Below are 11,782 nucleotides of genomic sequence, written 5' to 3' on the forward strand. Positions count from 1 at the left end.
CCAAGCATATGGTAAAGTCATAATTATGCTTATAAATCAATTAATTGCCAATTCCCTCTGTAATTACTTGTGTTTGTTTTCCGGGAAGATGTTTTTAATTAGATGGTTTAACAGTGATAATGAAGTATAAACCAGTTATTAACTCATTGCAGGGGTAACATGGGTTATGTCATGGTGCAGATCAAGGTTAGCACTGCATATGACAGCACGTACTGATGGTCACTGTCCCTGTCACAGGCAGTGATGGCCAAAAGTGTTGTTAATTGACTGTTGTCATTCGCCTCTTCAGCTGACTGGTTCTAAAAGCACCTTGAGGCCTTGGTGTAGGCCAGAATAAAGGGAAAAGCTTTCCAACTGAGGTTCATCTTCAGTTGGCTTATTCCTCATTTTTGTGTCTAGGAACCTGCTTACCCATGTATTTCATTTAAAATGTATTGCTCACAATACTTCAGTTGCACTATTCAGGCCAAGGAACCAGTACGCTATTTCTTTCTAGGAAGTTCCGAAACGTTGGGACAAACTTCTCGGGCTTATGCACTTGTGTAGAGCAGGAAGCACATCACTTGAAGAGGCAGCCGTACATCCTGTGGAAAGAATTCAAGGAATCAAGGCTTCTCGTTAAAAAAGGTCTCTGAGGATTTCTTTGTTGTAATGCCGTGTATGAAATAAAGTAAAAATGTTGAAAGCGATGATAGAACCACTGTGCTACAAATGTGGCAACACATTTTTTTATTTATTTAGAGTAAGATGTGTTAACATCCAGCATGACAAAATTTGTACAAAGTTCACAATTTAAAAATGAAGTATCACAGCAACTTGTGATTCCACACATTTATAGCAAAATTAAAATGTCAACAAATCCATGCCGTGTAGTACAAAAATAAATCAAACTTCAGTTCCACAGAGAGCACAATAAATAGTTTATACAAAATTCTGTCTTAATAAATGATTACTTAAATTAACTTAGAAATGAATATGAACAATAAGTTATAATAAATAAACTCTGATGACTCACAATAATTTCATATGAAAGGTCAGCATTCTAATATGTGACACTTTTGTGATCCCTATATAATAGTCACAGATAACTTTTGATTTGATATTATGTACCAACATTAGATGAGCAGCAGATTTGTGCTTAAAATCCCTTTCCATTGTACATAGGTGATAACAATAAGAATCCAAAACTGATACTATCTATTACTCTACTGAAAGCATTACTATATTGGCAAAGAAGCTGCAGACACAATGCAGTGGAAAAATGCATATGCCATTATGAACAATGAAAGCCCTAAAAGGAGGCTAGGGCGAAAGTACAATATATATGGCAGAAGGTGAACAACAAGCACCTTGCTTCAGCTCTCAAAAAGGCAATTCTGAGCATGGCAGCTACAACTAATAGCACAACAAAAAAAGGGCACTGTACAGATAAGATACTGCAGAGCCCCAAAGTAATTACATAATCTTTTCCCAGCTAGTTATTAAAGTCCTCGTGGAAAACTGTAAGCTTTTGTACAGTGAATAGTATAAAGTGCCGCTGGGATATACATATATTTATACATATATATATATACCGAGGTTGAGTATTGTATCAGAATATTTGTTGTGAGATCCCTGTAGTCTCCCTTAGCAATATTACTGGATTGGCCATAATGGCTTCCACTATAATTTGTTCAGGTTTAGTGTCACAAGGCTAATGACACAAGAAATTGCACACCTCCGTATGGATATATAGGGCAAGGTAAGTGCAAATAGTCAACTGGCACATTGTGGGGACAATGACCCTGTAAGTCCTGTTCTGCTAAAAATATTTTATTTTTTACAAAACCCATCTTTTTCATAACAAAATTTTAAAGTACTTTTGTACTTTCTGCATAACATCAAGACATGGAAGGAAAAGATATGCTATCAACTTTAAATAAATTCAACATCTGTAAAACACAACACATCACCAAATTTACTACTTAAAAATGAAAAATGTTGTAATAAAAAGTGGTCTTATGCATACATATAGTGCAGTCATTTTGAAGAAAACAATCAAATCTTGAAGGTACAAATAAGTTTTATCTTAAAATGATCCAGTTTAAAGCAAAAAAAGTGCTGAAGTATATTTAGTTACATTAAAAATTTGATTGCATTCATTTTTGCAATAGGTAATAGTAGAACAAATACAAAGCATATGTGAATGCTGCAGTAATGATTGTTCTCCAACAAAAAGCAAAACATAACTGTTAAAATGTTAAAAATGGGATCAAATGCTTGGCAAAGCAAAAGGAAAAATCTTTACTGAGCTGCATTCCTACTACAGACAGCAACAAATGCAGTTCAGTAACTACTAGACACAGATCATTTGTGTTTATCCCAAAATTAAGGATGTGAAAAGGCAATATTAATTTTAAAATATTGTCCTCCATCTTGAATTGAAAACACAGAATTTCTGAAAGATGAACTACATTGCTATAACAGATAGTTCAGAGGGGCACTAGCAGTCCAGTAGAGATAAGAGAATGTTGGCTCCAAAGTTTATTTGAAAACAAAAGCTGAAATCTTCACGTTGTCCACCTCTGATATAGTTCTTTTCATAATGGAAGTTCCCATATTCATACCATGTAATGCTTAGAAGTTAATTAAAAAGTGCTGTTTAAGCTGCTTTGAATCTTCTGTCAAGTTTCCATGGCTTGATGTTGTCTTACAATAAATTACCCATTTTGTATCTTACATCTAATCCATGCCATTTTCTTGGAATTCAAAAAACCTCATTTTATTGCCCCCACCACACACCATCCTCCAAAAACAAAAGTCACATAATATTTTCAAGCATTGTTCAAAAATAAAGCATTTTTGCAACCAATTCTTGCTATGAAACAATATGCACACAAAATGTATTTCTTAAATCCCATAAAATCCTCCAACATGAGGCAAAATGATAGTGTTTAAAAAGTGGCTGCAGACCGCAACATTGTCATTCAAAGCTGTTTTTTTTTTTGTCCATTTCAGTTCAAAATACTAAAACATTTAATCACTAAAGCATTAAAAAGAATTTACACTCTATTTATTTTGATCAGCTTACCTCTTCAGAAATATATATACCCCAAAAATGTGCATACATTAGCAGCTATAAACATTACATGGCATATCACACTATGTCAGCTTATATGAAAACGTACAAAATGTGAATGTATTCAAAAAACTATTCTGCAGTTACTATCTTTAAAGCAAGACATAAAATCATTATGAAGTCTTGTAAGCATAACACTGTTTCAAACAGAAATAAATATATAACACTTTCTGGTAAATTACAGCAGCAAAAAACAAGAGGCATCCTTTTTTTAAGCAAAACTTTCACCACTATAGCAGCTGTTCAGACCTGAATTCCTCTCACAGCCTGCTTTATATTTTCCAGTAGGGCTTTATTTTCTGGACTCTGATAACGATCTTGATTTGTATACATGTCCGTCAAAGTGGTCACGTAAGCATCAAAATTTTGTTCATTGATTGGTTCCTACGAGATATTAAATAGTAGTTCATATACAACTTTTATTTTCTTAATCGTATATTCATTTAAGCATAACATATTATCAAGGCATATTGCCACCATTTGTTATAATATTTAAAATGCCTACTTAGTTCTTACTTAATTTTACAGGATACACTGGAACAGGCCCTCCATGTCTTTGTTAGCAGTTAAATGTATCTTTATGGTTTCAGTGTTGTTACCACAAATATCCAACTGGTTGATGAAACATAAACATAAAAAAAGACATCTATTGTATGAAGTGAACTGAAGATCGCCAAATTCCTTAACTTGTGCTCTCAATCACTTACCATATGTGGCAGCTGGATATTAGCTAGACTATGAATTAAAGACTGGCTTAAATTGGCCAATTCATGAAGAAGAGACTCATTTTGCTGTTCAATGACTTTGTTCTCCTCTTCTATCGTCTTCAGGTTGCTCTCCATTGTGGTAATCTAAAATGGACAAATTTGTGTACAATGTAATATAAGGCAAGCTGTTAGAATGCATGCGCTCTTTGAAGAGAGAGATAACAGAAATACCAGGGAGAGGAGAAAAAGGTCTATTCATTCACGCTTAAAAAGGTTTTGCTTGAGTCTGCAATTCTTATCATTGTTAGGGGCTTCTTATTCCTACTGACTGTTGGATGACTTTAACAGCTTGTCTTTTTAATATTGGTAATAACAAATGAACTTGGATTTGATTCCACTGCTTTACAGCTTTTCATCTTGAGTTGAAAGGCATTAAGAAGGACCTTAGTTCTGCAAGTTCACCCATGTGGTTAAACACTTCTACTCCTAGGAGCCTACCATAGGGACGTGCTGCAGTAGGTCACGCATTTCTTACATCTTTTTTATATATACAGTTAGTTAGTTAGTTAAGCATGCACAGCTCCTTGCTGCCAGTGTTTAGCTCTTTGTAAGTATGATTTGATTCTGTGCAAATTCACAAGGCTGCTTTTGAAAGCCAAACAACTGCATGTCATTGCGATATAGGTACAAATTCAGAAAGTTTTCTAATACATACAATGAGTTGCAAAGCTGACGGAACTGAAGAAAATCTGCACAAAGCCATGAGAGTGGGTCTCTGGGGCATGACCACATGTACAGGTGAAGACAACTGAGAGTAGGCTCTGCCTGTGGTCCCAGCTGACCAGACACAAGTTAGCTCTGACCTTGCATGGCGCTCTGCTTGTGCTAAAAAGCATTGCTGGGGAGCAACTTACCCGAGCTTCTGCAGAGCACTGTGCTAATGAAGCTATAAGGACTTCAGCTGAGCACTGGCTTATGTCCAACTCGTCGAAAGCACATGCAGAGCTCACTCCTATCTATCTACACTTTCCTCTGCAGACCTGTCCTTACTTTCCACATTGGATGACAACCATTAACATCTACTACTAAGTGTACAGTGTGGTTTTGTGTGTGTGTACGCTAAAATATGCATTGACAAGAGGGCAAAAAACGACACCAGAGAAGTGGAAAAAATGCCAAAGAACACAAGGTTTTGAATTCTCAAAATGAGCTTTATCCCTTTCTATATTGGCATAGACAGTGGACTGTGGGAAGACCTGATACGATTGAAATGCTGATGGGAAGGCTGGAGGTTCGTGTAGTAGTAGCAGGCAGAAGGGGAAAAGGTTCTTAACTTGACCACGAGTGAGCAAATTTTAGGAAATTGCTGGCACAATCAGGCAGTTACATATCTCAAGTTTTATGCTGGACCTAAAATTTCAATCTGCTTATGACAGAAGTAACTTTGACAAGCGATGTGGCTACATGAAACGATCTTCAGGTATCTCTTACTTTGACTATAGGTGTTTATACAGCAGTCAATTGAAGCTGTCAGTATTGCAGGGACTTGGGTTTGTCACAATTAATTGATTCTGAGCTATTTCCACAATATATTATAGCAGGCAAAATACTTTCTTCACATTTGAAACTGGGAACACATCCTCCTCTCATTTTGCGTTCAGTTTGTTTGTATCAGAGAGCAATGTTGTATAGAAATGCAAAACATCTTTCATAGGCGCTTGTTAGAGTCAGTGATGCTCCAATATTTACCCTAAAACCTGGTTTTTATATTACAGACTGAAGTGAAGCGTCTGGTAGCAATGAAGGCGTAGTTCAGTACGGCATACTGCTGCTGCCTCACACTAACTTAAGTTGGAGCTAACATTTTACAGCTTTTCTTGCTTGCTGAGCACTGCCACTTGAATAGATCTTTTTTCTTTTTTCATGTGAGATGCTGACTCTCTGCAAATATAGTGGCAGCTGATCAGCGTATCTCTCAATTTCATTTAGTACTGATCTGTAAGTATCTTAAGCTAACTGACATATGTAATTATTGTATTTGCTTGCTTAAAGACTGAAATTTCCCTCCCCACATTTCACCCTAAAACTAACGAATGTTCACTCACATCTATTCTGAAAATAGGATAACCTGTTGCTTGTATGAGACACACAGTTATTTGCAGATTTTTCTTTCTCCCTCTCACCTTCATGTGTTTCTGCCTCTCTCATACTTTTGGACTTGCATGTTAAATTTGAGCAAATTTGCTACAAGATCTAGTAAAGACTAAAAATACTTTCTTCAAAGTCTTAAGCAAAATGGCAGCTGAGTAAACGAGAGTCTTATGAATGCTCCAACTAAGAAAAAGGCTGCAGCATGACTTTTCACTTTTTTAAATATAAAATATTCTACATTGAAGGGAAGGTCCTGTTGTAGGAAAAACTTTTGCTGGCACTTACAATCACATGGGATGCAAATCCATATCAAACAAGACTGTTGCTACTTCTGGTGTTCACGGAACTTCCACTATTGTCCCATTGCGTATTCCCCGCCTGTGAAGTCTTATTGCAATCTAGATTGCATAATGATTTTCTAAAGGTTTATCAGCATTTTGTTATGTTCAATATAATTTTACTGTTGCAAATAAAAGGGACCATTGACTTAGATCCTCTTAATGACTACGATGTAACTCCCTACGTGTTGGAAATGTAAATTGCTTGTCTTCAGAAGTGTGTATGGATTCGAAACTGAGGCCTCTGAAATTTTGTGAAGTTTGACTCAGCTGGGATGTTCTGCTAGGCATCAGTAGCTATTGGGTAAGAACAGGTAAGTATTAGACTTAGTGTGGAATCTCTAGTGTAGGAAGTGAAGAACAGATTAGACAAGCATCTGTCAGGATTGGCTTTGGACGAGCTGGGAAGTAGGAAGGGAAGAAGCCCGGTGGACAAAATAACGTTTTAAGGTCTCTTGTAGCTCTATTTTATCAAATCGTGATTGTTATTTTAATGATGGTATGTGTCACTGCCAGTCATTCTACCCTTTTTGTAAATCTGCTGCACCAAGGTGTGAAAAGCATCCTTTCGATTTCATGGTAAAACCATCACCTGAGGGTTTTTTTCCAAGAATATGCAGTGGTCCCAGGCAGTGCCTAATCTGATTTCTAAGAATATGCAATGGCACTAGTCTAAGAAATGAAAGCTGGAACTGAGACCACTGAAGTATCGCTTCTGTACTCAGTTCACATCAAAACTTGATGTGACATTCCTACCTAAATCTTTTAAATTCAATACATGTTTTATGCCTGTGACAGTGTTATCATGGCTTTATTAAAAATTCAGAAAGGTGTTGATAACTATAGCATTTACCTATTGTATACACAGCAGCCAAACTGCTTCACATTTTTAAAAATATCAGCTAAATCAGTCTGTATGTGAAGAGCAACTACAGCATTGTATTAAGCAAAAGAAGATATAAGGCAGATTGGAAGCTGCCAGAATCAAAACTTAGAACCTGATTCCTCCAACATATATACATATAATTTTCCTGCCATTGATTATTTTTCTTGCTTTACATTCTTGCAGATTTTGTCCTCACTACCCTACAGTTATATTTGGTCACATCAGAAAACTGTGTAAAACATAAGTCAAATCCAGTAAAGGCTGAATAATGACAACAGAACCCTGAACACAGGCATAAAATAGAATTGAGGATTCAACCTCAATTTGGCAAAGGTTTAGAAGGCAAAGAAAAACCAAGTTGAAAAGGCAGATCCTGCCTTCTATTTATGAGTATACATGAGGAGGAGGAAGAGGACAATAGACATGGCGCTCTTCTCCACAAGCAGCAGACAAAGAATTGACAATGAATGGTTTACTCTGTTTCCATCCAGATCAATTGGATGATTATGACCATGGGACTAAGGGCTGATAAATGGTGCGAACTGTGGTAAATCTCACTGTTGGTGTCTGTGCTCAAATCATGTGAAGAAAAAAGCACCGAAAGCTAGGTTGGACACCAGAAAATGCCAGGGAAATAATTCAATTAATTTCCTTCCTTTGCTCTTTCCATCCTGTTTTAGAACTGCTGAATAATGAGGTTTTAAATAGTAGTGTAATGTTAGGTTTTTCTTCCCCCCGCCCCCAGATTTATGATGAACCTAAAAAGGAATTAAATTGGACTGTGGAACCACTACTGCTGCCAAGGACTGCACTTAGCGTACCACATGATGAAGTGAAGTGTAACACGTATTCCCTTCCCTATCTGAATTTCCTCTGTAAGACAGACCTGGCAAAAGCCATGTTGTTCATCTGGACTCCTTCACCTTGTAACTTATGTTAATGACCATGATGTCACAAAATATTTTAACTGCTATCAGAAGGCATAGCCTTATCAAGGGGAAATACAAAGCCGACCATGACAGGTCACACTTTTGCCATTATTTTAAAAAATATATTTTGGTAAGTTCTTTTTTTTTTTTTTTAATGCTGGTAACTGATGTGGAAATTGCATAATGGATATTGTTTTCTGACTTTATAAATGGCAAATCACAGATAGAAATCTTACTATGTAAGAAACATAAAAGGGAACAATATGTTTCTTATACTTCTTTTAATCAATCATGTAGAAAAAGCAGCTGAATTTAGGGCTTCATAAAACTGTTACCTGAGTTCTGAGTTTAATCATATCAGCTTCCATCTGGGAGTTGGATTCATTTAGTTCTTTGATTTCTTCATCTAACTGTTTAATTTCTTCATCATTTTCTATACCTGTGTGATATAAAAATAAAAGGTGTGTTAAAATAATTAAGCTTTAAATCAGAGTTCAGTGAATTAATTATTTCCATATTTGAAAATAGATTTATTTCAAGTAAAAGTATTAGAGTAAAAAAGAAAAAGGAAGCTTTCTTCAAACTTTTCTTTTGAAGTTAAATAATGTATTTTCCACTACTTTTATTTTAAAAATTGCAGTAATTTTCCAGCATGAGTGTTGAAAATGCCTAGAGGATCAATAAGACACACCTTTTTCTTTATATGTACTGATTTAACTTTGTATTATAAGAAATGCACCTGCAGCAACAAATTCTGCTCCACTGTAATATGTAACTCATTTGAAAGACTGTGTCCACTTAGAGATCTTCTGAAGGAAAAGAAAATATCTTAACATGTTAATCTCTTCATAGTACAGCGTTGTCAAAATCATTTGTAACTAATTCAGATTTTTTTTCCCAACACCATGAAATTTTGCTGACGTACTGGGATATATTGTGATTCTGATTTAATAATTTCATGGTTCAGAAGGGTGTTATTAAATAATGATATATAAAATAATTTTCAAAATGGAAGTGATTTCTGAGGCTTTATGTCATAAATATTTAGAGAACAGAATTCTAAAGGCACCTGCATTTTCAAGGATTCAGACATGAATAAACTGTAAAGGTTTTATTTATTTATCCTTGTAATTACTATAACAAAGCATAAATTAGTCCTGGGAAGAGATAGACCTGTTTCCTCTCAAGTCAAGGTCTGAACTCCTAAAGCAAGAGAAACTGGTGTTCCCACTCTCTTGTTCTTACTCTAGTGTGAATCTTGCATACCTTTCCCCACAGTGCTTAATTCTCATAGGAAGGATGCCATGTGTTCCCCTAGGTATCCAAAATGTCCATATACCACTCGTTAAGGCACTCTTCCCAGGCATGGCAGATACAGTTTGTAGAGAAAATGACATCCAGATCTTCCACTGCCTGGTTACTAGCTATTGAACAAAGACAGCCAACACTTTCTGCAGCTGTGCTGGCAATGTGGCTTGAAGTGCCCCCTGCACTGTGCTGAAATGCTTTGTGACTCTCAAACACAGTCAACACCAGCAGTTAAGAAGGCACGTATAGTCACAGACTAAGCGACTACGTAAAATTTTCCAAGAAAACTCAGGACTGAGGCACCTCCCGGACAAGCCTTTTGTGCATTACTTATTTGAACCAAAGCGCCTCCATTTTGCTTCTGGTGCACTTCAGCTGTCACGGTGCTATCCTGACTTTCATCCAAGTTACTTTCATCATCTTCCCTGCAACTCAGGGTTCCCAGGAAGGATTGCAGATTATTGGAGATGAAGTGCCACAAGGCCATCTACATCTGCGAGAGGTTATAGAGCCACAGCTCCAAATGAATTCAAGGGAGCTCATGAGGACTTGACACTCTGGAAATCAAACCTTTTTCTCTTCTGAATTCTGCAACAATATAAAACCAACTATCTACCTTTGATGAATGATATGTGCATCAGAAAATTATAATGGTATATTCTACTTTGAAATATTTTACTGTTTTAGATTTATGTTGACATAATGCAGACCAGTCTGACCACTCCACTGCTGCCTCAGCTTTTAAAACCCAGTTTCACTTCTACTGACAGTGAATTCACTATTTATACAAAAGATTTACAAAAAAAAAGGGAAAAAAAGCTGACAGAATAATGACAATTTTAGTTTACAAAGAAGTAGTATTTAAATGGTAATGATTAAAAATTTACCATTACTGGCCCGCTGCTTTATTGTTAGCATTTGTTCTCCAGACAGCTTTGCTTTCTTCATTGCTGAAGTAGCTCTGGGGCATCCTGATAAACTGTGAACAATAAGGAGCCTGTTAATTTTGATAGGTCACTGAAAATAAATCTATAATCCCAACCTGTAATAAAATCAGTATCAGAGACGAGGTTTATCTTCACCGCCTAGCACTGAAAGACTGTGTTAGTCTGAAAAAAAACAAAAGGACTTACCAGTAGTGATTTCATGGTTGTGTTCTTTCTTCCAAATTCTTTTTGTATAGACAGCTAATACTAAAGTCAGATATATCTTGTAAAACTGTAAGCCTGGGAACAAGAGACTAATTTTCTAAAGACACAATTCTTAAAAGGTTTTCTTTTAAAAACAGTTGCTGTGTAAATACTCCCCTTTGAATTTATATGTCGCTGCTCCGACCTTCCACCCTTTTTAATTCATATGTTCAAACATGGAAACTGAAAGCTGAGAAGGGGTCATGAGCTACCTCTCACATCCAAATGACTAACTCTTGTAAACTATGCTTTTCTTTGTGAGTATCACCTACTGAGCTGGCGAAATTGCCCTTTTCTGATTTGTTTCTTAAAAAGGCAGTAACTATGTGTTGGTTTTTTTGTTGAAGCCCAGGAAAAGTCATTCTCATAAAAATGACCTTGCCTTGATGAGGGATATATCTCTCTTATACTGTGTGTTTGTTACACTTATGGATGTAGACTCAGTTATCTCGTCCCCCATGTTTCCAAAATATTAAGCTTTTTAATTACATCGTACAAACCAGTTTGATAGCAAATGCAGTCTTAGCAGGTTTTATCATAAAAATGAAAATAATGACCAGACAGTGCTCACTATTTTATAAATAACTGTATACACCAAACGATCCCCCTTTTCAAAATCACATCTTTAATGTAGTTGCACTGTCATGGGTAAGAAAAAATACATATTCAAACTAATTTAGCAATGGAAAACCATAGTCATATTCTGAGCAAACTTTAGCAGTGAAGGGCATTTGGAAACTCACTAAACAATTCCTTATTGCTTCAACTTTTAAGTTTCATAGCCACTGAAACTGAGTAATGTCACATGCTTCTCATTGAATACAGTCACATTTATATTTCCTCTTCAGTTCCAAAGGAAGACTCTTTTTTTACAATTTTTAATTGTGCAAATCAAATTCAAAGCTAATACTCAGATAATCTCTCTGTAATGTTGAACAAGTTTCTGAGGAATATGGTATCTTTGATTAAAAGCATTTATTTAAGTGAAGACCCAACTTCCTACTAAATAACGTCCTCCAACTTAAGTATAACGTTTAATTATTGAAAATGTTTCTCTGAAAAGCCTGGGCTACTATTATCAAGTGCAGTCATCCAAAAAAGGAAACTTTTCCCAGAAAAAATGTCTAAAAGAAAATTTCCTTTTCTCAGCAAAAG

General features: G+C 35.9%; 1 protein-coding gene across 2 annotated transcripts in view; it reads right to left on the minus strand.

Moving 5' to 3' along the window:
* Positions 1-714: 714 nt before the first annotated feature.
* Positions 715-11,782, minus strand: part of MYT1L (myelin transcription factor 1-like) — a 314,263-nt gene continuing 303,195 nt past the window's right edge. For both annotated transcript variants that reach the window (XM_009887921.1, XM_009887922.1), the window contains 4 exons: positions 10,325-10,416; positions 8,465-8,568; positions 3,826-3,969; positions 715-3,502 (listed from right to left, as the gene is read on the minus strand). In XM_009887921.1, the coding sequence (XP_009886223.1) occupies positions 3,362-3,502; positions 3,826-3,969; positions 8,465-8,568; positions 10,325-10,416 (481 nt within the window). In that variant the 3' untranslated portion in view covers positions 715-3,361. The remainder of the gene's footprint in view (positions 3,503-3,825; positions 3,970-8,464; positions 8,569-10,324; positions 10,417-11,782) is intronic.

Source organism: Charadrius vociferus, unplaced genomic scaffold, assembly GCF_000708025.1.
Source record: "Charadrius vociferus isolate BGI_N301 unplaced genomic scaffold, ASM70802v2 scaffold156, whole genome shotgun sequence".
NCBI lineage: Eukaryota > Metazoa > Chordata > Aves > Charadriiformes > Charadriidae > Charadrius > Charadrius vociferus.